General features: G+C 44.9%; 3 protein-coding genes and 1 non-coding gene across 10 annotated transcripts; 1 reads left to right on the plus strand and 3 right to left on the minus strand.

Moving 5' to 3' along the window:
* Positions 1–1,069: 1,069 nt before the first annotated feature.
* znf646 (zinc finger protein 646) lies at positions 1,070–10,030 on the minus strand. Of its 2 annotated transcripts, XM_058062555.1 has the most exons (5): positions 9,884–10,030; positions 8,641–9,361; positions 7,037–8,535; positions 5,602–6,582; positions 1,070–3,159 (listed from the first exon to the last, which is right to left on the minus strand). In XM_058062555.1, the coding sequence occupies exons 2-5, from the start codon at positions 9,208–9,210 to the stop codon at positions 2,394–2,396; spliced, it is 3,816 nt and encodes a 1,271-aa protein (XP_057918538.1). In that variant the 5' UTR covers positions 9,211–9,361; positions 9,884–10,030; the 3' UTR covers positions 1,070–2,393. The 2 variants fall into 2 exon arrangements, with proteins under 2 accessions (XP_057918538.1, XP_057918537.1); XM_058062554.1 differs by having other exon boundaries at positions 7,037–9,361.
* A 356-nt stretch (positions 10,031–10,386) lies between these two features.
* Positions 10,387–24,247, minus strand: si:dkey-9k7.3 (circularly permutated Ras protein 1). Of its 6 annotated transcripts, none has more exons than XM_058062025.1 (21): positions 23,079–24,247; positions 22,858–22,892; positions 21,695–21,877; positions 20,831–20,965; positions 20,628–20,762; positions 20,487–20,567; positions 20,323–20,396; positions 20,061–20,246; positions 19,965–19,997; positions 19,808–19,897; positions 18,247–18,398; positions 18,094–18,175; positions 17,894–18,024; positions 17,739–17,823; positions 16,626–16,732; positions 16,449–16,555; positions 15,456–15,573; positions 15,225–15,365; positions 15,055–15,148; positions 14,937–14,963; positions 10,387–14,847 (listed from the first exon to the last, which is right to left on the minus strand). In XM_058062025.1, exons 1-21 carry the CDS (start codon positions 23,117–23,119, stop codon positions 14,758–14,760), a joined length of 2,127 nt encoding a protein of 708 aa, XP_057918008.1. In that variant the 5' UTR covers positions 23,120–24,247; the 3' UTR covers positions 10,387–14,757. The 6 variants fall into 6 exon arrangements, with proteins under 6 accessions (XP_057918008.1, XP_057918007.1, XP_057918005.1 ...); XM_058062024.1 differs by having other exon boundaries at positions 20,634–20,762; positions 22,858–22,963; XM_058062022.1 differs by having other exon boundaries at positions 22,858–22,963.
* Positions 10,409–13,786, plus strand: znf668 (zinc finger protein 668). Its single transcript, XM_058062029.1, has 2 exons — positions 10,409–10,551; positions 11,031–13,786. The coding sequence occupies exon 2, from the start codon at positions 11,039–11,041 to the stop codon at positions 12,959–12,961; it is 1,923 nt and encodes a 640-aa protein (XP_057918012.1). The 5' UTR covers positions 10,409–10,551; positions 11,031–11,038; the 3' UTR covers positions 12,962–13,786.
* trnar-ccu (transfer RNA arginine (anticodon CCU)) lies at positions 15,837–15,909 on the minus strand. The gene has a single exon. It is a non-coding gene; the product is annotated as a tRNA-Arg (tRNA).
* Positions 24,248–24,324: the final 77 nt, after the last annotated feature.

The raw sequence follows: 24,324 nt of genomic DNA on the forward strand, positions 1-24,324 counted from the left end.
TGTGCAAATACAATCATGCTGCAAAAACAAGCCCTCCAAGGACAGATAAGAGAAACAACAGTTTACAGTGTCTTCTAGCGTCTTCTAGCGTCTTCTAGCGTCTTCTAGCGTCTTTTAGCGTCTTTTAGCGTCTTTTAGCGTCTTTTAGCGTCTTCTAGCGTCTTCTAGCGTCTTCTAGCGTCTTCTAGCGTCTTCTAGCGTCTTTTAGCGTCTTTTAGCGTCTTTTAGCGTCTTTTAGCGTCTTTTAGCGTCTTTTAGCGTCTTCTAGCGTCTTCTAGCGTCTCAGCTCACCGTCGGAGCCTTCAATGAGGTATTTATATGACACATGGAAGCAGTGGCAAAAATAAGGCAGGAAAAGAAATGCAATGTCAGAATGTTGCATGCATACATGCATACATACATACATACATACATACGTACATACCTGGATGTATACATACATACATACATACATACATACATACATACGTGGATGTATACATACATACGTGGATGTATACATACATACATACATACATACGTGGATGTATACATACATACGTGGATGTATACATACATACATACATACATACATACGTGGATGTATACATACATACATACGTGGATGTATACATACATACATACATACATACGTGGATGTATACATACATACATACATACGTGGATGTATACATACATACATACATACGTGGATGTATACATACATACATACATACGTGGATGTATACATACATACATACGTGGATGTATACATACATACATACGTGGATGTATACATACATACATACATACATACATACATACGTGGATGTATACATACATACATACATGTATGTATGTATGTATGTATGTACGTACATACGTGTACATACATCCATGTACGTACATACGTGTACATACATCCATGTATGTACGTACGTGTACATACATCCATGTATGTACGTATGTATACATACATACATCCATGTATGTACGTATGTATACATACATACATCCATGTATGTACGTATGTATACATACATACATCCATGTATGTACGTATGTATACATACATACATCCATGTATTCATACATACAACCATACATACATACATGTATTATACATGTACTGTAAATTCATATTTCATGACATTTAAATGAAAAACATATTTCAATGATGTCATATTTAAATATATTTCAATACTACCAAAAGAAACAGTATTTTATGAAGGGTGTGTTTGACTAACTTTTCCATACTAGTTAAACATATATTTTTTTTAAAAAGACACAACGTGCGTAACGCTAGGTGAGAAAGCCCATAATTACTGCATTTGTGTGTAGAGCTAAAATCAGCCAATGAAAGCAGCCACGACCTTGCCGCAGTGCAAGGTCATCTTAAAAGACAAGCCAACCCTGGAAGTTTGATGAAAGTCTGTTGAAAATGGTAACCTTGGCTGACCTCCATCTTGTGTTGCCCGTCCACTCAAATAATCCAAGTGCTTGATTTTACACAGAAACCGACATCAAACTCAACTTTGTCGTGTCGATTAGTTATTCATTCATTCATTCATTGGGTCCATCAAAGGCTACACAAACATTCATAGGAAGTCTTATTGAAACATACTAGATCAGGGGTGGGCAAACTACGGCCTGGGGGCCACATGCGGCTCACCAAACGTTTGAATCCGGCCCGCCAGTTGCTTTTAAGTATTTCAACTTTTAACATACCAGCTGGCAACATGACTTTCAAGTCGGATGTCTTATTCAGTAAAAAAAAAAAAAAAAAAAAATCGTAGTTTGATGTGGTCTGATGTTTAAAGTGCTCCTGAAAAAAAGGAAACAAGAACATATAGCTGATAGTATGACAATTAAAATTAGACAAATAATTCAAGGCGTAAAATTATTAAAAATTATTAAAAATTATTAAAAAATATTAAAAATGATTAAAAATTATTTAAAAAATATTTTAAAAATATTTAAAAACTATTAAAAATCATTAAAATTATTACAATTATTAAAATTATAAGCGTAAAATCATGTGTGTTAAATATATATTCTGGCCCCCTGCACAATTTTTTTCAATGCGGCCCATGAGTCAAAAGGTTTGCCCACCGCTGTACTAGATCAACAAATAAGTATCACCAAACATAGATATGAAGGGTAACGATTAGTAGTACTCTAGTAACAGTAGTAGAAGAGCTATTTAGCAGTAAATCCTTACAAGGGAGCTCTAAACAAGCTAGGAGGTATCTGAGGTTCCCAAGAGGTTTGCTAGTCCTTCATAGAACACATTTAGTTCCCTCAGGAGGCACCAGGCTGGACTTTACAGATGGCTTTGCTTCTTTTGTCCAAACCGTCAAATCGGTGAAGTTCTTGTAGAAAACATTCAGTCCACGATGGAGGTAAGAACCTGATCAAAGGAAAGAGCCCATGTCCAAGCCCATAAGGTTGTTAGCATCCCAGCTAAAAGAGGCGGAGTCATAGGACTGCTGGTCCTGGTGCATCCTCTCATGGTGCCTCAGGTTGGACTTGCTGGAGAAGGTCTTATCGCACAGCAAGCAGGCGAAGGGTTTCTCTTTGCTGTGGATCCGGCGGTGACAAATGAGCTGAGTGGACACCCGGAAGGCCTTTCCACACTCCAGGCACTGGTAGCGCTTGGGCTCCGTGTGAATGCGGCGGTGGTTCTTGAGGGCCATGAGGTTGGTGAACTCCTTGAAGCACACGGCGCAGGAGAAGGAGCCGGTCTTGTGGCTGTTCTTGTGGTTGAGGAGGGAGCCGGCGTGGCGGTACGTGCGGCCGCAGTGCTCGCATACGTGGCTCTTCCGCCCCTTCGCCGCCGCACCGCTTTCAGGAAGATGGGATAAAGGCGGAGGAACCTCCTCGGAGTCCTCCACGTCCCAGCTGAGATCTTCAGGCTTGCTTTCCACCGTATGCGCCGGGCACGCTCGGGAGCGCTCCTTGGAGTGCGCCTCCATGTGGCTCTGCAGGTGCGAGATCAGACAGAAGGTCCTGCCGCAGTCCGGGCAGCAATGGCGCCTCATCTGGGAGTGGATCTGCAGCGTCAGGGGGTCCGGGAACGTTTGCAGACACAGCGGGCAGTGGTGGAGGTTTTCCGAGTGCGTCTTTTTGTGGTTCAGGAGGGATCCGGCGTGGCGGTAGGAGCGGCCGCAGAGGTCACACCTGGAACCCAGAAGATGTTGGAAATACAGAAAACATCTAATTAACTCATTCCGAGTCATTAAGCAATAATGAATAATGATCAGAAGACTATGACTCGGTGGTCGAGTGGTTAGCGCGCAGGACTCACAGCTAGGAGACCCGAGTTCAATTCCACCCTCGGCCATCTCTGTGTGGAGTTTGCATGTTTCTCCGGGTACTCCGGTTTCCTCCCACATTCCAAAAACATGCTAGGTTAATTAGCCACTGAATGTGAGTGTGAATGGTTGTTTGTCTATATGTGCCCTGTGATTGGCTGGCCACCAGTCCAGGGTGGACCCCGCCTTGCGCCTGAAGACAGCTGGGATAGGCTCCAGCACCCCCGCGACCCTGAATAAGTAGATGGCTGCACGGTGGTCGAGTGGTTAGCACGCAGGCCTCACAGCAAGGAAACCCGAGTTCGATTCCACTCTCGGCCATCTCTGTGTGGAGTTTGCATGTTCTCCCCGTGGGTTTTCTCCGGGTACTGCGGTTTCCTCCCACATTCCAAAAACATGCTAGGCTAATTAGCCACTGAATGTGAGTGTGAATGGTTGTTTGTCTATATGTGCCCTGTGATTGGCTGGCCATCAGTCCAGGGTGGACCCCGCCTTGCGCCTGAAGACAGCTGGGATAGGCTCCAGCACCCCCGCGACCCTGAATAAGTAGATGGCTGCACGGTGGTCGAGTGGTTAGCACGCAGGCCTCACAGCAAGGAAACCCGAGTTCGATTCCACTCTCGGCCATCTGTGTGTGGAGTTTGCATGTTCTCCCCGTGGGTTTTCTCCGGGTACTCCGGTTTCCTCCCAGATTCCAAAAACATGCTAGGCTAATTAGCCACTGAATGTGAGTGTGAATGGTAGTTTGTCTATATGTGCCCTGTGATTGGCTGGCCACCAGTCCAGGGTGTACCCCGCCTCCAGCACCCCTACGACCCTCGTGAGGATAAGCGGTAGAAAATGAATGTATTAGCATTTTGTATAATAATTTTGAGTATAACCCATAGGGGGCGCCACAAATATTGACATTAGTGAAAAAAAAAAACGACGAGCATATGGAGCAAATTCAATACGAGCCCCCTTCAGGGACTAATAAAGGTTTGTTGAGGGCACCTCCGGCCTGTGGGTGGTGTGCATTTGATCTGGTCCACCATGCGGTTCCAAAAACAAGAAAACCTCACCAAAACTAAAGACCCATTGAAGCCCCATATGCACAGTAATATAGTACGTATATAATCATAAACATGTGTTCTGATTTTTTTTGATGACCCTCAGGGAACTTTACAAAAACTGAAATGACCCCCAACAGGAAACTGGGTCCCCCCCACCCCGATTGCAGTCATCCCAAATAAGAAAGACGTGTGTGCGAGAGTGGGAGCCAGTCCAGCTTGAAATGAAATACTGGTGTGGGTTCTGGATGAAGGTTCCAATTGAGGATGTTCTTTCACTTGTGATGACACGGCAATGTTGCTTCTTAGTGGAGAAGAAGTTTCTGTAGACCATCACAATGTATCCTACCAGGCATCATCTGCTTTGCATGTTTAGTACTATACGTAGTACTACAGTACTATAAGGTCGACTGAAAGGGGTGTGAGCCAAAATTGGACATATGGACCCCGCCCCTCCCCCATTTTTTTTCATAAAAATGATGACTTTGGATCTCAAATGATATGTTGATGTCGCCGGACGTGAGGAGGTGCTCGACATAGACTACTATTGAATAGAATAGGAATGTAAAGGTGACTATAGGGGTGTTATTTCATGTCTACAGTGCTCTAATAATATTTAAAAAACAGATTTATATTTAGTAATATACAGGTTTTGTGTGCTCTAACTACAAAAATATTCCATTCATTAATATTGAATCCTACTTTGTGGAAATTAATTTCTGGAACCAACAATAAGAGACAAATGAGAGATGACTGTATTTTGAATAAGGTTGACTACAGCCACAATAATAAAGTCAATGTTAACTTTTAGTATCTTTTTTAAAAGGAAGAATTGCTGATATTGAAACATCAGCTGGGCTGCACGGCGGTTGAGTGGTTAGCGCGCAGGCCTCACAGCTAGGAGACCCGGGTTCAATTCCACCCTCGGCCATCTCTGTGTGGAGTTTGCATGTTCTCCCCGTGCATGCGTGGGTTTTTTTTCCCGGGTACTCCGGTTTCCTCCCACATTCCAAAAACATGCTAGGTTAATTAGCCACTCCAAATTGTCCATAGGTAATGAATGTGAGTGTGAATGGTTGTTTGTCTATATGTGCTCTGTGATTGGTCCACGGTGGACCCCGCCCGAAGACAGCTGGGATAGGCTCCAGCACCCCCGCGACCCCCATGAGGATAAGCGGTAAAAAAATCGGGTGTACCTAATGTTGTGGCCAGCGAGTGTTAGCTATTTGCTACACTGACAGTAAACAACAGGAACTCACGTGAAGCACTTGTCCAGGTTGTCGCCTTGCTGGACGCTGCTTCCTTCCCCTTTCCTGCAACGGTGCCTCTTAAGGCCGGACCTTCCCTGGAAGCTCTTCCCGCACGCCGAGCAGCTGAAGTGTCCGTCCACTCGGCTGTGGACCTTCTGATGGTTGTGCAGCATGCTAGCCAGACGGAACGCCTTCCCGCACGTGACGCACGCGTACTTCTTCTTCTGCGTGTGGATGCGCGTGTGGTTGCGAAGCGCCATGGGGTTGGTGAAGGGCTTGGAGCAGAAGGTGCAGACGAAGTGTCCCGTCTTGTGGGTGTTCTTGTGGTTCAGGAGGCTGCCCGCATGGCGGTAGCTGCGTTGGCATATGTTGCACGAGAACGTGCGCTCCGCTTTAACGTTTCCTTGTGTGTTGTTGTCGCTTCCTGGAGATCTCCCGCAGGCGTGGGCCACCAGTTGGTCGCCCGTGGGAAACGTCTGTTTACAGTGTTTGCACTTTGAAGCTCTCTGCCTCGAGCTCCGCCTCCCGCTTTTTCGAGAGTCGGCACAGATGTGAAGCGACAGCTGCTTCTGTCCTCTGAAGCCTCTTCCACACTTTTGGCAATAATGTTTTCTATCGGCTAAGTGGGTGCGGAGGTGGTTCTTCAATGCCAGTCGATTGGAGTAAGCGTTGTTGCAAACGGAGCAGCAATACCGGCCGGTTTTATGGGAGTTCCTGTGGTTGACCAGACTTCCTGCGTGGCGATACGTGCGTCCGCACTCCTCACATGCAAAAGGTCGCGGGTCAGCCGCATCGTCTGATTTGACCCAGGTGTCGGGTCTCGTCTGTTCTCCGGTATCTTCATCTAACTCGGTCCGGTTCAAGCGCATGAGGGCCTGGACCTGGTCATTCAGTTCTTGGATCTTGGCTCGGTTCTCTTTGTGCCTCCTGAGGTGGTTGAAAAGTTGCTTTTTGATTTTAAAGGCTTTTCCGCACTCATGACAAGTGTGCCTGAATGGGGGGGAAAGGAAAACACGCACCATGATTATTCTGCTCAAAATAGGAGTTCAGAACATTCAGACAAGGATTCTTCCATCCCATTAAAATAATATTACCCCGACAACAACATTCATTCATTTTCTACCGCTTTTTCCCTAACGAGGGTGCTGGAGCCTATCCCAGCTGTCTTCAGGCGAGAGGCGGGGTACACCCTGGAGTGGTCGCCAGCCAATCACAGGGCACATATAGACAAACAACCATTCACACTCACATTCATACCTATGGACAATTTGGAGTGGCTAATTAACCTAGCATGTTTTTGGAATGTGGGAGAACATGCAAACTCCACACAGAGATGGCCGAGGGTGGAATTGAACCCTGGTCTCCCGGCTCTGAGGTCTGCGCGCTAACCACTCGACCGCCGTGCCGCCCCCCAACAAGAACATAACTGATATAAAGGACTGACCTCTTGACATCAAAGTGGGACCTCTGGTGGTTTTTAAGAGCCAGCAGGTTGTAGAAGCGCTTCTGGCAGATGTTGCATTTAAAGACGCCCGTCTTGTGGGACTTTTTGTGGTTCAGGAGGGAGCCGGCATGTCTGTAGGAGCGGCCGCACTGATCACACCTGTACTGACGATCCACAGACGCCTCGATGTTGTCCTTGACGTCTCTGTGGACGTCCTTTGCTTTGAGCTCCTCTTCTTCTTGCCTCTTAGCTGTGCAGTCATGGTTCTCCAGGTGATGGACGTTGGTGCAAAAGACTCCGCAGCGACTGCAGATGAGACTCTCGACTTCCTCCTCGTCGCTCTTGCCGATGTCGTCGTCCTCTGAATGTTTGATGTGCACGAGTTGATGAGTGAGCAAGTCCTGTCTGCAGGCAAAGCTTTCTCCGCAGGTACTGCAGATCATCATCTCCTCCGACTCCTCATCTTTTGCCTCCTCTTCAGATGACATGGACGAGGGTCCTGAGCTGGCTGCAACAGCGGACTGGGATTGAGTGTGCCCTCCGAGATGGCTCCTGAGGGCCGTCATGCTGGTGTAGCCGTTCCCACAAACAGAGCACTGATAAAGATCACCGTCATCTTCTTCACCGTTCAGTTGGTCTTGCTCGATGTAGCCTCGACGACTGGCGTCGTTCTCTTCACGGAATGACGCATCGGTGCCGTCTCGGAAGGTCACGCCGGCGCCACGGTCGTCGCCGGTGATGTGCTGCTGCTGCCGGAGCGAAGGGCAACCGTGAGCGATAATCCCGGCGATGTCTGCGAACGTCTCACCGCAGTCTGCGCACATGTGCCTCTGCATCAAGTGCTCGCTCAATTCTTGATGAAGCCGCTCGCTGTACGTCACCCCGTTCTCCTGATCGACACCTAGACCAGCATCATCGTCATCATCATTATCTTGCGAGGGGAAGCAGCCTTGCCGGTTGTCCGAGGTGAAAGGCTCCAACGAAAGCCAGTCCCCCTCCCCGTTGAGGCTGAAGGAGCATTTCTGACCCTTATGGAGGCGAAGGTGACTTTTGAGTGCGGCCAAGTGAGGATAGTTCTTCTTGCAGATGGAGCAGCGGTAAGTCCCGACCTGATGGGACCTTTTGTGGTTGATGAGGCTTCCAGAGTGGCGGTAGCTTTTGCCACAGATCTGGCACCTGAAGGGACGCTCCTCGGATTCAACAGAGCCTGATTCGGGAGCAGGAATGATATTGTTTGTGTCCGTGACCGAGGGTTCTCCCTGAGGTGTTTGATTATTGGAGCAGTCTGAATACATGCGGCCATTAAAAGCTTGACTGTTACCTACTGGTGACAAGGAAGGATTATTTATACGAGGTGCATAACAGTTTGATTTAGACATGTCGTCATACGTCACATGATGGCTCTCTGCTGTGTTATCTTGCAGCCCAAATGGCACGGATGAGGATGAGTTATGCATTTGGATGTGCTCCTGGAACTCTTCATGACTTGGAAATAGAACCTGACACAAATGGCAGAAATTGACAGGAGCGTCAGGATTCCGATGCTCCAATGTGGAGCCGGCGTAGAAGCCAGATACTGAGCTGATATCGCTGCCGTTTCTGACCTTGTGAGTCCTCTGGTGGTTGTAGAGGGCGGCCATGTTATTGAACAGTTTGAAACACACGGTGCACTCAAACATTCCCACTTGATGGGTCTTCTTGTGGTTGCTCAAGCTGCGGTGGTGGATGTATGTTTTGTCACACAGATTGCATTTGAAAGGTCGGCTAGTGGCGTCGCCAGAGGTGTCACATGGTGTATTAAAGACCTCCGTCACGTCTTTACCATCATTATTTTCACACTCCGTCGCCTGCGAGGTGAGGTGAACTCTCTCATGTGTGGAAAGTTGTGTCGCCAAGCGAAAGGCCTTCCCGCACTGTAAACAGGAGTACTTCTTCTGCGACGTGTGAGTCCGCATGTGATTTTTCAAAGCCAAGGCGTTAGAGTTCTCTTTGCCACATACGCTGCACCGAAAAGATCCCACATCGTGAGCCTTTCTGTGGTTAGCAAGGCTGCCGGCGTGTCTGTATCCGCGCCCGCATTCCTCGCATTTGAATTTGCGCTCTCGTTCCAGGTGAGAGTCCATGTGTTCAAGTAGGGCGGTCGTCTGTGCAGCGTCATGCAGAGCCATGACCATGCAGATTGAAACAAGTGCAGTGCCGATGAAGTGTATGGATATGCAAGAGGGCAATTCATTAGATTCACAACGCAGAACACTTTTTTAGATCCAAAGGGTGAGGAAAAAGTGGTTGACAGGCAGTAGGTCCATACAATTAGAAGAGTGGCAGCTGGAGGGACAAAGAACATGTTAGTTTAACATACATGATCTCTTTTTACAACATCACAAATCATCATCTCGCACAATATAATAAGAGTTCAGTGAAAAACATTACCTTTAAAAGATACATAGGCCTTATGGTTATAATTGTAGTCTGCAGTGGTGGTGTGGAACTGCACTACATCTTCCTGAGATGTTTATAGCCTTATTTAGCCAACCACCATCTTGTTTTTTTAATAGGAAAATAGATAACATAATGAATAAGACCAGACTGGCTTATTAGATTAACTAATAAACCGGCAAACAAAAGCCTGCGACATTCGGATACAACAGATTAACCAATATATTCATTAACGTGTGTCCGTACATTACATAAAATGTATATAAGCTCATGTAAATGTGATGCGGAGCGCTAATGTTAGCGCGCTACCTCTTAGCCACATCCTACCTAGCAAAACAAACATTGCACCAAAATGACCGGAAGCGTATGCACTAACATACCCAAACGACAACAAATGTGTTAAATAAATACCTTAAATATCGTCTCGATCCACATCACGACGGATATAAGGTCACTCGTTAAATAAATGCATTTATTCGCTTAAAGATAAGATAATGCAATTGTGTTCCCATTCCTTCCTCCAGTCCACATAGCGCTTGTTGCTAGGGAACAGGAAATGTGCATCGGCGAAATACTTCCCCCGTGCAGAGTCGCTTGAAAAGTACTATACAGAGAATTCGTTCCAGAGAATAACTTTTAACTAAGTACTGAAAAAGACACTGTTTTCGGTTTCGTGCAACCCAAAGGAGAGCATTTAACTGTTTCACTCACAGATTGTTGTTTAATGTAGCTTTGCTTACCCTTGTCGTTTGAGTGTGTTATTTATATTTAAATATATACATTTCAACAACACCATCCAGCTCTGGTTTAGTATAGCTTGAAAAAAAACATGTACAAAATTGGCGATTTAAATTTTTATTTTCATATAAACAGAGGTGGTTTCACTTTTGGCTCACTGTCAATGTCGATGTCGTCATCTTGGTCCTAGCGCCGAACTGTAGACACGCAGTCTCTCTCTCTTTCTCACACACACACACACACACACACACACACACACACACACACACACTCAAAACGAACCACCTCGTCCGACAAGAAATGGAGTAGTGTGGCTCCCTTTTTCCGCCATTAATGCTCAGGTGAGGATGCAAGTCGCTTGTTAAATAGAATCCAATTATTAAAACGTAAGGCGATGTTAGCCTAGTCAACCCGCATGAATGATGCCAACTGGTGCAGGCGGTCCTAAAGCCAGCCATTTTGTGTCACTCCGAATTAAATTAGCATGGAAGCTAACTGAAGGGGATACGCAATTTCTCGCCAGGATTAATTAACACCATGACGTCTATATATCGTCACTGTCGCTGGCACCTTGTAGTCCTATTAAACGTTCCAAAAATAATAATTACAGCTGACTTCCCCTGCCGTCTAATCGGTTAGCTTATTGTCCCTAAGGTCCTAATGCCAGCCATTTTGTGACACGCTCAATACACCTGATAACGTACACTATTTTTAAAAAAATGGTGCAACATAATCAATCTGTGTTATACTGAGAACATGCTGTCACATGAATGCATCACTGTAATTCTGACGGATATGTTTTTGTGCAATTAATCTTCAGACATAAAGATGGCATCCCCTCAGCCCGCTAGCCCGCCTTTCACTCCAGCACAAGACGAGGAGAGTCAACAAGAGGAGGCAGCCGCCGATCCGCCTGTGAAAAAGCGAGGCCGGGGTCGTCCCCCGAAATCCAAACTATCATTCAAGTGCTCGTCATGCGCAGAGTTCTTCAGAAGCGTGTCTGCACTGCGCAGCCACAGGGTTTCAGCCCACGTGAAGGAGCACACGTGCACACAGTGCACCAAAACCTTCTCCAGCAAGGCGCAACTCTCCAAACACGTCAACACCCACTCGGCCCAGCGACCCTTTCAGTGCCCGAACTGCCACAAGGCGTACAAGACCCCCACCGAGCTGCGCAACCACAGCCGCTCTCACACCGGAGAGAAACCGTTTGTATGCACCGAATGCGGCAAGGCCTTCATGCAGGCCATTTGCCTGAAGATCCATATGACGCAGCACAGCGGCGAGCGCCCGTACTCGTGTCGCCAGTGCTCCAAGAGCTACCCCACTTTGTCCAAACTCAAGGTCCACATGCGCACTCACACGGGAGAGAAGCCGTACTTTTGCGGCGAATGCGGCAAGAGTTTCGCCGACCCCTCCGTGTTCCGTAAGCACAGACGGAACCACCAGGGTCATCGTCCGTACGCCTGCAACGAATGTGGCAAAACCTACACGGAGCTCAAGGACTTGAAGAACCACGAGCGCTCCCACACCGGAGAGAAACCGTTCCTGTGCTCCGACTGCGGCAAGGCCTTCTCGCGCTCGTCTTCTCTGGTCTGCCACCAGCGCATCCACTCCCAGAACAAACCGTACCGCTGCGAGCAGTGCGGCAAAGGCTTCACGCAGCTGTCCTCCTACCAGTCTCATCTCCGCACGCACTCCGGAGAGAAGCCCTTCCTGTGTCCGCAGTGCGGCAAGATGTTCTCCGACCCGTCCAGTTTCCGGCGGCACCAGCGAGCCCACCTCGGATTCAAACCCTACCCCTGCGATAAATGCTCGAAAAGATTCCGGCAGCCGGCGGATTTGGCCGTGCACGAACGGGTTCACTCCGGAGAGCGGCCTTATAAATGTCAGAGCTGCGACAAGGCCTTCGTGGCGTCCTGGGACCTGCGGCGCCACATGCTGGTCCACACGGGTCTGCGACCCTTTTCCTGCACAGAGTGCGACAAATCGTTCACGGAACGCTCCAGCCTCAACAAGCACCGCCGCGTCCACTCGGGCGAGCGTCCTTTTAAATGCGGCGAGTGTTTGAAGTCGTTTGTGGTGTCGTCCAGCCTGCGCAAGCACGAGAGGACTCACGTGTTGGAGCAGCAGCAGCAGAGACAAGAACCGGAGGAGGCAGCGGGCTTCAGCAGCCACACCACCCTGCCGCAGTTCTCCTGCACTCACTGCGACACCACCTTTGGCACATGGGATGAAGTCCAAGTCCACGAGAACCTCCACGCCATGGACCAAGCTCCTCCGAGCGCGGGGAAGACGGCGGGCTTGCACACGTGCGGGACCTGCCAGGCTGAGTTCACGCAACCGGGAGACCTGCAGGAGCACGAGAAGCAGCACCCGAAGCCCAGGCCTCACGTGTGCCCCAGCTGCGGCAAAGGCTTCCTGAACCGCGCCGGTCTTCGCAAACACCAGAAGATCCACTCGAGCAGCAAACCTCACAGTTGCTCCCACTGTGGGAAAGCCTTCCTGTTCCCCGCCTACCTACGCAAGCACTTACGGACTCACCAGGCCACATCGCTCAAAGACCTGAACATCATCCACACTGACCCGCTGCCCTCGCCACCGCCTAATGAGTCGCCCCCCGGCGCTGTGGAGGCCAGCGGCGTCGCTCTCACGGTCCCTGCCACCGTGTCTGCTGCCGGTTTTCAGACGCTACCAGACTACTTGATCAAGGAAGAAGGACTTGACACGTGCTCAAGTGCCCTCAAATAGTTTGAGGGCCACAATAATAGTCATTATTGTGGTGTTGATCTTTTCAAATCCATAACTCGACTTCTCACCAGAATTAAGTTTTTGTACAAAAAAAGGACGCTTAATATAAGATGACAATCTCCTTGTTTGGAAATCAGGTGAAAATGTGTGAAATAACGGTAGTACTTCATAGCGCCAAAACACAGCCATTACGTTTTTACATTGGAGAAAATCATATCAAGTATTGATAATGAAACAAGTAAAATATTCCAGAGAAAATTCAATACTTTTTTTTTTAAATAACATGTTTTTCAGTGTCAAGGCTTCATATTTCACCTTCATCTCTGTCTTTCTCCAACGACACGTTTTGGCACAAGCGGCTGTGGGAATCGACTCAAGGCTTCATTGATTATCACGATCTAATTTTAGCATCATAACTCCTCCTATGTTATTTGCTAATGTTGACAGGCACTTTTTCCAGTCGGTCTGTGTATCAGGACCTCATGCTAAGTCACTGATGTGTGTGTGAGTGACAGGTTGAAAAGCTCTGGCTCCTGTGCATACAGTATGTAAATATGTACATTTCCAAATCCTGTCTTTTTCACAGTTTTTTTTTCTTATAATTGTGTCTAGTCATAATCATAAAAGATTGCACTTTCAGCTTTCCAACTTTTTCTATGATTTCTTACTAAATATTTAGTAAACATTGTGTTGTATTAACTTCCTATTTACACATATGTTGTAAGTCCGTCTTTGTACATTTACTTGTTTTACTGTGGAAGTATTGATATTGACTATCATCTGGAAGATTAAAAAAAAAAAAAGATTATTCAACAAGAGGATAAAACCAAAATAAAATTTTTAAATAAAATCTCAGGGTGTGGTATAGTATTTGCTAATAACAAATGCACACGGCACGGTGGGGAGTGGTTAGCATGTTGGCCACACACAGTCTGAATCTGGTTCCCTTCCACATCTAAAAAAAAAATGCATATTACGTTAATTGGCTGTGTACATTTTAAAGTGGTTGTTTTGTAGAGGGGCGGCACGGCGGTCTGGTGGTTAGTGCGCAGACCTCACAGCTAGGAGACCAGGGTTCGGTCCCCGCCCTCGGCCATCTCTGTGTGGAGTTTGCATGTTCTCCCCGTGTATGTGTGGGTTTTCTCCGGGTACTCCGGTTTCCTCCCACATTCCAAAAACATGCTAGGTTAATTAGCCACTCCAAATTGTCCATAGGTATGAATGCGAGTGTGAATGGTTGTTTGTCTATATGTGCCCTGTGATTGGCTGGCGACCAGTCCAGGGTGTACCCCGCCTCTCGCCCGAAGACAGCTGGGATAGGCTCCAGCACCCCCCGCGACCCTCGTGAGGAAAAAGCGGTAGAAAATGAATGAATGTTTTGTAGAGCTTTTGTGTGAGAAATTGCAAGTCGGGCTCATGGAGTTGAATACCAGGGCCATCGTGTGGTGTCGTCATATGCGTCAGGAAAGTCATAGCACAGTCAGCATAGGCGAGGTGCGTATTTGGACTACATTTAATCCTCCCGTGGAGTCGTTCAGGAGTCGTAGCGTTATCTTACATCTTAGAGCGATACGGTTTTTCATTCAAAATGTGAGCCACTAACAATTAACAGGTCTCCATACCTGCAAGGGGCTCTTTGCTCTTTGTCACTTAGACCCTCTTTGTCCTGCGGAACAATTCCTAGAGCGAACCAGCTGAATGCAACACGGCCTTTCAGCAGTTTGCGTGTATGCGTGTGTGTGTCTTTCAGTGTTTGGGTTGCGTCCAACGAGGTGAAAGTTAAGGCTGGATGTTGGCTAGATTCCCTGTTTGTTCTTTATCATGATAGTCTTCCTGTTGCTGTGCTTCATAGCGTAAAGCAGGACTGCGCCGGCGTCTGTTAGAGACTGGAGGGAGGAGAGCAATCACGACATGATTTAGGGAGTATTCCGGCAGGAAATATTTGTATCGAAAACAGGAATGTGATGTCATTTACCTGACAGTCTGATGTTGCAGATCGAGCCTGGAAAGTCGGGGAAAAGTTTTGAGAGTGAGCGCTTTTTTGCAAACAAAGCGAATCCCGATACGGTCCACAAAAAGGAGGACAAACTGACCCTTGTGAAGTTATGGATGTTGTTGTAGATGGGCTCCATGGTGATGACCCATTCTTTGTACGTCTCTCGGTCCTCTGAACTGCGGTTGTGCTCTCTGGAGGACAGATGCGACAATCAGACGCTGGCGCACAAAGGAGCTCGTTCATGAGCCTCGGTCCCATAACACTCACATGACTCTCTCGATCAGCTTCATCTGTTGTTCGCTCTCAAGCCTGGCGTCGAGGAAGCGGCCTCTGACGGCCAGAGCGGCGCTGGCCTGCGAGGAGTTGAGCTGAATGATGGGCAGAGATACAGAGGACAGCGCCACCATGCTGAAGAGGAGGGGGGGGGGCACATTCCTTAGCTGTGAAGTTTGAGTTAGTAGATAGCATAGTAAGATAGCATAGTAAGGCGGTATTCACCTTTCATCGGTTACATTTCGGTCCATGGTGAAGACTCTGAGCATGCTCTGTCCGTTCCTCTTAACGTATCTGAGCTGCAGCTGGATGGACACACGGCTGCCAGAAAGTGGCGGCAACACTGGAACAAACATTTCCAATAAAATCCACTTTTCAGTGTGTGTGTATTTGTATATATATATCCCATGAAATCGCAAGAGCAACGATGGGGAGCTGCGGTTCATCGAGGGGCAAACATGGATTCCAACATCGTAAAGCACAGAATAACATGGCAACAAGCCCGAGCTAACCAACTCCATGATGAAGTCCTTGCCGATGCTTCTCTGAGGATGGGAATCGGCACCTGTTAAAACCAAGTCTGAGTCCGATCGGACTAAAATACAACACCCCAGATGGGACTCGAACCCACAATACCTGGCTTAGGAGGCCAGTGCCTTATCCATTTGGCCACTGGGGCACACATGTAACTAGGATTTCACTTCAGAGACCTCTTGACATGAAATAGCACCCCTATAGCCACAATGACACTAGCATTGCTCAATATACTGATGATTTTAATTAAAAAAATGACATAATATGGACTCACACATGTTAGCATTGGGAGAGTTCATTGTTTTTAGTTCTTTATATTTACTTCCGGGTTATTGTAACCCGTCGCCATGTTGTTATAGGATTCCTCCACACTAGCCTCAACAGCCTGGACTTTGCTTTGTACACAGAGACTACATTTTTCCATGTACAGTAACTTTGTTTGCATTGACATTCCGTGGAAAATATCCAGTTGTGTGACTCCACTTGGAAAATTACACCCATTTGTTGTTTTCATTTCAAGGGGGTTCTTGCCTTTATAGTTCTATTACAGGTACATAAACCTGGTAATCACCTGTACCTGTATACTGTATATTGTATGTCACGTTTTTGTTTCTCATACATGAGTTGACATTTGTGGTCTTGCAGGAAAAAAATAATCTTAATAAGCCTTTCAGTTTGTCTTACCGCCATCTCTACTGGCTATAAACTGGAAGGTGATCTCTGTATCCAAGTGCACGTTCCCCACCTTTCTGGTTGCTTTGTGTCCAGCCTCTTTCTCGCCTTTCATGCACCTGCAGAAGAAGCAAGCGGTCATTGACCCGTGATGTCATTATTCAACAGTTTTTTTTTTTAGTCGCTTACAGCGATTTGGGCAGCAGCAGCGTGACGGTGCAGTGTGTGGCGATGGTGCTGTTCTCGATGATCTGCTCAAACTCGGGATGGAGCATCTTGGGACTTGCTATCACCACCTGATGGATATACATCATTACGTCTTATTTTCAGACCTTTTATGTTTACATTTCTTAACCTCGCATCAAAATCAAGTGTTACCTTACAAAATCATTATACATATACAGGATATATGTCTTAGATACCAAGACGAAAAAATGACATTAAAATATATAATATCTTACCAATGTGGGATTTTTTTTTTTAATTTTCACGTAAAATTGAGGACTATTTTAAGGCTAAAAATAACCAATGTAAGGCTAAAAATAACCAATTACATAAAAATGTCATCCGATACTTCTCTACAAAAGAGGAGAAATATGATCTCACGGAAGAACTACATTTGAAACACTATATGCTACATATATATATATCACTATATTGACGGTTACTATGGTACCCATTATGTCATTATGTCATTGTATGTATGGTCATATCACCTCGTACTTCGGTACGTGACATAAACAAACAAACAAACAAACAAACAAAAACAAAAATAAAAAGTCTGCAATATAGGATTTCATGTTAATAAATGGCGTACTTTTGTAGTTATGAAACTGTAAAACATTTTTTAATGACGTTCTGAACATGTTTTTAAAATTATTAGAGCCCTGTAGACATGAAATAACACCCCTATAGTCACTTCTGCACTTCTATGATTCATTGTTTACATCACATTAATGCTCTAACTCTAATGCTGTAGGGATTCCAGACTTAAGAAACCCAAAAGGTACCACTTCCACACAGATTGTGAGGAGAACCTTTTCTAGGACATGTCATGGCTGACTTCATGCAGTGTAAAGTCTCATTGTTTAGCTCTCCAAAGACTTTATTCCTTCGTTATCAACATAGTGTCCGCTATATTAGAAAGCTTAGAAAGTCCCCCGGCGACCATAGTTGGGATAAGCGGCATAGAAAACAGATGGATGGAAGTATCATTAGTAATCACGATTGACTGCAGATGATTGTGTCTACACTAGATTTTGGACCACAATCCTTGACTGAGAAGAGCAGTTTTCTACTTACTTTCCCTCCCGTGCGATCGGCAAGTCTTCCCAGCTCATCCAGCCTGCAGTCAGTTCCTTCTATGGACAGCACCGACACGGTCACGCTAACAAAAGAAGGACATGCTCAAGTAAATATCATGATACCGTTTATCTATGGTCGTTATTTTCACCAACCCTTGATTAGAAGCAAATTCCCCCAGGTTTTGGTAGAAGATGGTAGATGACAGTAGCGTGCGAGCATCGTTGTCCTCCACTTCCAGGTTTCCCAACATTGTGTTGGCCTTCCCATCGGTACAGATGATCACCTTTGCCAAGCAATACAGTTAATATCTTATAATAATATGCGTTATGATGGAAAACAAGATCATAGGCACCTTGGAGCCTGGATGTCTGGAGGCCATTGTAATGGCGACTAGAGCAGCCGGCCCCAGCGCCGTGGTCCCAACAGCAGAAAGTCTATAAAAAACACATGAGTACACATGAGTACACAAGAATACTGTAAGTCACGTAGAAGAGGTTACTCTTACGCTGTAACTTGTTGCTGCAAGAAGTTCTTGATCTGTGACAGAGGAGGAGGAGTAGGGAAAGCAGCGGCGGCGACTTTCAGGTAGTTATCGTCCACTAACTCATTTCCACTTAGAACACGTGATCGGAAATCTCCATACCCGTGCACTTCCACCTACAGGGAGACGTGTCGTTTTACTCACAGATGGTCTACAGTAAGGGGTGTCCAAATGTCGCGTGCTAAAGAAGCGAAGGATGCTGTTTGGCTCAAGCACGCACAAACAATGACTGCGTGCTAGCGTGAGTTGATTCTTTTTGTTCTGATGCAATCACACAACAAAGCGACACTTTATGACACCACACGTCATGCCGGCGTCGCCGCATAACCCCAAAGCATATGGTAGTGCTTCTTAATTATTTTCTGTCATGACCCCACTGGGGACAGCAATGTTTGATTTTTAATGTTTAATTTTAATTTTAACTGTTATTTTAATGTTATTTTTAAAGTTATGAAATATTAGCTTACAGGTCACTCTCGCCACTTCTGGGTTCGAACATCGCTCCATCACTTTATTGCATTTAAAAAATAATTTAAAAATTGAAAAAAGTTTCTCATTCCGTGTGGAAGTGGTAAATGGTTGACGTCTCATGTTAAGTTTAGGATAAATAATCAGAGGCTAACTGGCTCTAATAATGACTTTAAGAATTATTAAAGTATTTAGAAGGTATTTTTCTATGCTATAGCTACAAAATCCTACTTTGTGGTATCGCGGTCGGGCTTGGAACCATATAAGCATGATAAACGAGGGATACCTGACATTGTATTAAAAGTAGTTATTTTTCATAATGTTTTTTTTTCACCATATTGCATTTAAAAAATCATGAAGGAATAAAAAAAAAAGTTTCTCATTCCGTGTGGAAGTGGTAAGTTGTTGACTTTTTATGTAAAGTTTAGAATAAATAATCAGAGACTAACTGGTTGGTAGCTTGCTATGTTTAAAGTGGCGACCGCCTCTTACGTCCGTCAGGTGATTCCGTAGCGTAAACAACAACTAAGAGGAGTGTAAAGGTGACTATAGGGGAGTTATTTAATATCTACAGGTCTCTAATAATGATTTAAAAAATTATTAAAGTATTTAGAAGGTATTTTTGTATGCTATAGCCACAAAATCCTACTTTGTGGTATCGCGGTCGGGCTTGGAACCATATAACCATGATAAATGATAAATACCTGACATTGTATTAAAAATAGTTATTTTTCATAATGTCCTTTTTCACCAAAAATGATAACAGATTTTTGTCTTTCATTTTTTAATGGGGTTGGGGTTTGTGTGCTTCTACACTAATTACACGTTGGAATTCAAGTCTTCCTTTATGAACCACAGCTCCCCAGTGGCGGCAGCACTCGTGCAGCCCTAGATCACGCCGCTACTATCACCATGCTTGACTTTAGCCAATCATTGCAATTATCTTGCTACTCGTGGCTACAAATGATGACTCATTTTCAGTGGCTGTACATGGACTACTCTAAAGTAGATTCATGGGTATCGTATCGTCCCTTCGAAATGATATTTTATGTTATACCTGATAGTTGAAAGAGATGAGCCCCACGGGTGTCTGAGGTTGTTGTTCACTCAGCTTCTGAACACACAATAGAACAGCTTCCTGGACAAACTAGACGACACATAAAGTTAATTTCTCTGCTCTTAATCATCGCACCGACTTGCATCGAGCATCTTACCTCCAGCCGTGATCTGTGCTCCCCCGGAAACACCTTAACAGGAAACATAGAGGTCACGGCGTGTGGTCCGAACACGCTCCTTCAGAGCCACCTTACCTGCGAGGTGATGCTCATGGAGGCGGAGATGTCAATGCAGAAGATGAGCAGAGGCTGAGAGGCACTCGGGGGTTTTTCATGCGGACTAAGCAAGTAGAGGCCGTGCGCTAATCCGGTAGGGACGCTTTGTTGGTTCCTGGTTGTGCTGCTCAAGTCGAGGGTTTGGCAGAAATAACAGCCATTCGTCTGCGATATGAGCGGAGCCACAATATTAGGTACACCTGCACAATGCAAAGGGGGGGCAAATGAAATCTTTTCCTACCAGAGTGTCATAAACGGAGTCCAGCACAGCGCCGCATTGGGAGCAGGGAGCAGGTTTTCCTTCTTTGTGCTGCACTGGAAAAACACAATCATCATCATAACAATCATAATCATAAGACAACAAACTCCAATAATATGACAGCGATGATGTCAAAATGTTCTCACCTTCCTCTGAGAGGATCTTACCCAAACTGACAAGGACCACATTAGGGTTCCCCAGGAGCGGCCCCTTGTCTTCTACCAATGCTGTGGAAACACACGGTGTTGCGTTACATCGTGTGGCGCTTGGAATCATATTTACAGTACCTTTACCAGGAGGTGGCGGGACTTGAACCGGGGATAAAAGTGCTTTCCCAGAGGAGGCATCCGCAGGTAAGACCACCACGTACTCCGGCATGTACTTCATGAGCGAAGGTCGTGGAGGAAGAGGAGGAGCCGAGGCTGCATAAATCATTGATAAATATCAAACGTGCGTACATGATATTATGATGTTCATGCTGGAGGCTTACGGATTATCACGTTGGCTTCTGGGGTACTTTGTGGGTTTTCGGCCTCAAAGGGACTCGATTCCATGTTGTCGTACAAGAACGTGTTGGAAGGAGACTGGGAATTCGGTGTAGATCTCAAGTGGGGTGGAAGCAAAGCTGTTCCACGGACGGGGAACGTTAAAAGATGGAATGTTGTGTTTGTTTTTATGAACATATTGTCAGTGCCAATTAACAAAAAAAATATATTATTTCATATAATAATATAATATATATAAATATATAATATAAATATATATTCATTCATTTTCTACCGCTTATCCTCACGAGTGTCGCGAGGGGGGGGGGGCTGGAGCCTATCCCAGCTGTCTTGGGGCGAGAGGCGGGGTCCACCCTGAACTGGTGGCCAGCCAATCACAGGGCACATATAGACAAACAACCATTCACACTCACATTCATACCTATGGACAATTTGGAGTGGCTAATTAACCTAGCATGTTTTTGGAATGTGGGAGGAAACCCACGCAAACTCCACACAGAGATGGCCGAGGTTGAAATTGAACCCTGGTCTTTTAGCTGTGAGGTCTGCGCGCTAACCACTCATCCACCGTGCAGCCAATATATTATTTCATTAAAGGGAATTATAATTGAAACAGTAATAAAAAATGTAATAATAGGTAATGAATAAGTTACTAGTATTCTTCAAATTAAAAAATGCATTCTCATAGATGACGACGGTGTATCCCACAGGGCATCGGCATGACACTAAATGTGTATGTACTTTATGTACGTATAATGTTCTAATGCGTCATCATAACTGAATGACAACATAGTAGTTTTTATAGTAATAGTGTTTGGTGAAGGTAATATCTCATATAGTCACTGCACCTGTCTTCCGAGTGGGTGCCGTCGGTGGAAGCGTCACACTCAAAGGGGGTTTGTCCTCAGAGTGCAAATTGTCATGGCTCTTCCCGACTCTCTTCTGTTCGGGCACCTTGACCTCTGTGGCGTTGACAGGCGGAGGAGGAGGAGGACTTTGAGGGCGGACCCAGTTAACGGGAGGCAGAAGAGCTGCAAGGAATGCCAATAAAAGGATTAAATGTGCAGATGAGGAGGCTTGGCTGCTGCTGCTGCTTTGGTGTTTTTCTCCGATGGAGGCACCAACACCAACAGCTGGCGCAGCGATGACTCACATGGAAGGTTTCTACTGAGCAAAGAGGCTTTTCTGAAAGGAATATTTATTATTAAACAACAACAGTTGGAATGATTAATGACTACTCAACAACATGTGGCTGGCTGCTTGATGTTTTTTTGTTTTTCTTTTAGGGATGTCAGATATTGGCTTTTTTTTGCTGAAAACCAATATGCCGATATTGTCCGACTCTCAATTTCCAATACCGATATGTGTAGCATGACATATTTCATGTGGTGGAATTAACACACATGTGTTGTATACATTGGTTTTCATGATCGGTATAAAATCCGATACAGTTATCACATTTTGATACTGATATCAGGACAATAATTATCAGACAGCCCTCATTTTTTTATACCATTATTTGATTTTTTTGTTTTAACAATGATATGGGCTTCTTTTTACTATGTTAAAGTAGCAAAACTAACTGAAAAAAAATCATTATCAAATCAAAATAAATATTATCCAACCCACTTTATTCATGGACACTTACATAAAACCTTTGGCTTCTCAGAAGAAAAAGTATTAAAAAGTGTAATAAATTTACAAAAATCAGACCACCTCTTCTTATATCACTGCACGCTACAGTTCAAAGTAATTTAATGTAATATAATTGAATTAAATAAAATTTTATTTCCACAGCATGCAGTGAAACCTAAGCACCATTCTCCACACCGTGCATGACAAGGTTAACTATTACAGTAAATTTGGGGCAACGTTCCATAACAACGTAAAGATGTAAGAACCTCTTTGAAAGTTGACTGGAGTGTATTTACTTAATGTCAAATACTCGTATGTGTCCGCTATACGTGTTGTCGAATACAATGTACTACGTCAAAATGACTCTTGTTCCCACCTGAACGTTTGATGAGATTTCCATTGGATCGTTGGCTGTCGTTTGGAGTGGGCGACGGAGGCACATACACAAAGTCACAAGCAAATTCCATTGTCATCCACGTTTCCTGTACATGATCAATTTCAAAGTTACACACCCTGAAGTTGTTTACAAGTTCGACATCAAACCTCAACATCAAAACTAATCCTCCAAACAAAAGAAAATAATTGAGACATACTTACTCATGGAGGTCCTCCGTCACGTACGGTGTGATCATCGACATGAAAGCTTGGTGGAAAAGTGGTTAGTTGCGTGACGTCTGGTCAGTCCATGATGTGTGTGTCAGACATCTTGACAAACAGGTTTGTCGGCTCGTTGTGGGTTCGTTCATCACACGTTTCACAACACAAGTCAAGTTCATGTGGGAGGTTTACAAATTTACCGTGTATGTTTTTTCTTGACTTGATTTTCATTGGATTCACATTTACTACCAGTAAAAGTGTTTCTGTGGTTTTGTAGTCATGTGTGAAAAATAGCACGGTTTGAATTCATCTACACTTAGTCATAAATTATAACAAATGTACTAATTCTCTATCAATTTACTGTACCACTTGTTCTCACCAGGGTCGCATTTCTATGCTGGAACCTATCCCAGCTGACTTTGAGAGAGCGGCACGGTACACCCTAGACTGGTTGGCAGGAAATCGACAAACAACCATTCACTCTCACATTCATACCTCCAGGCAATTTAGAGTGCTTATTTCATAATAATCATGTAATAATACAATAATCATGTCATTTATAAGTGCCTTTTCTGAATAAAGACATGTCACATTTACATGCTTTTAACAAAAAGTTGTATGAAATGTTTTGCCAAACATATTTTTATTTTCAATCCCTTTGATATTAATCTAGTAAACATTAACCGTGTGATCAATACATACAGAAAAAAAAGTTTCTCATTCCGTGTGGAAGTGGTAAGTTGTTGACTTCTTTTGTTAAGTTTAGAATAAATCAGAGGCTAACTGGTTAGATTGGTAGCCTGCTATTTATGCCTCTTACATCCCTCAGGTGATTCCATAGCATAAACAACAACCAAGAGGAGTGTAAATGTGACTATAGGGGAGTTATTTAATATCTACAGGGCTCTAATAATGATTTTTTTAAAATTATTTAGAAGGTATTTTTCTATGCTATAGCTACAAAATCCTACTTTGTGGTATCGCGGTCGGGCTTGGAAGCATATAACCATGATAAACGAGGGATACCTGACATTGTATTAAAAGTAGTTCTTTTTCATAATGTCGCAGTTCTATGCTGGAGCCTATCCCAGCTGACTTTGAGAGAGATATGGGGTACACTCTAGACTGGTTGGCAGGGAATCGACAAACAACCATTCACTCTCACATTCATACCTGCTTATTTCATAATAATCATGTAATAATATAATAATAATGTCATTTATAAGTGCCTTTTCTAAAATAAAGA

Source organism: Doryrhamphus excisus, chromosome 22, assembly GCF_030265055.1.
Source record: "Doryrhamphus excisus isolate RoL2022-K1 chromosome 22, RoL_Dexc_1.0, whole genome shotgun sequence".
NCBI classification, from domain to species: Eukaryota; Metazoa; Chordata; class Actinopteri; order Syngnathiformes; family Syngnathidae; genus Doryrhamphus; species Doryrhamphus excisus.

Coding starts and splice junctions, on each gene's coding strand:
- si:dkey-9k7.3 (XM_058062022.1), bottom strand. CDS start 22,954: ATGACAATGGAATTTGCTTGTGACTTTGTGTATGTGCCTCCGTCGCCC. Junction 20,568..20,627: donor CCCGCCACCTCCTGGTAAAG/GTACTGTAAATA, acceptor GTGTTTCCACAG/CATTGGTAGAAGACAAGGGG. Junction 17,824..17,893: donor GAATTTGCTTCTAATCAAGG/GTTGGTGAAAAT, acceptor TTCTTTTGTTAG/CGTGACCGTGTCGGTGCTGT.
- znf646 (XM_058062554.1), bottom strand. CDS start 9,210: ATGGTCATGGCTCTGCATGACGCTGCACAGACGACCGCCCTACTTGAA. Junction 6,583..7,036: donor TCCCACTTTGATGTCAAGAG/GTCAGTCCTTTA, acceptor CCCCCCATTCAG/GCACACTTGTCATGAGTGCG. Junction 3,160..5,601: donor AACCTGGACAAGTGCTTCAC/GTGAGTTCCTGT, acceptor TCTGGGTTCCAG/GTGTGACCTCTGCGGCCGCT.
- znf668 (XM_058062029.1), top strand. CDS start 11,039: ATGGCATCCCCTCAGCCCGCTAGCCCGCCTTTCACTCCAGCACAAGAC.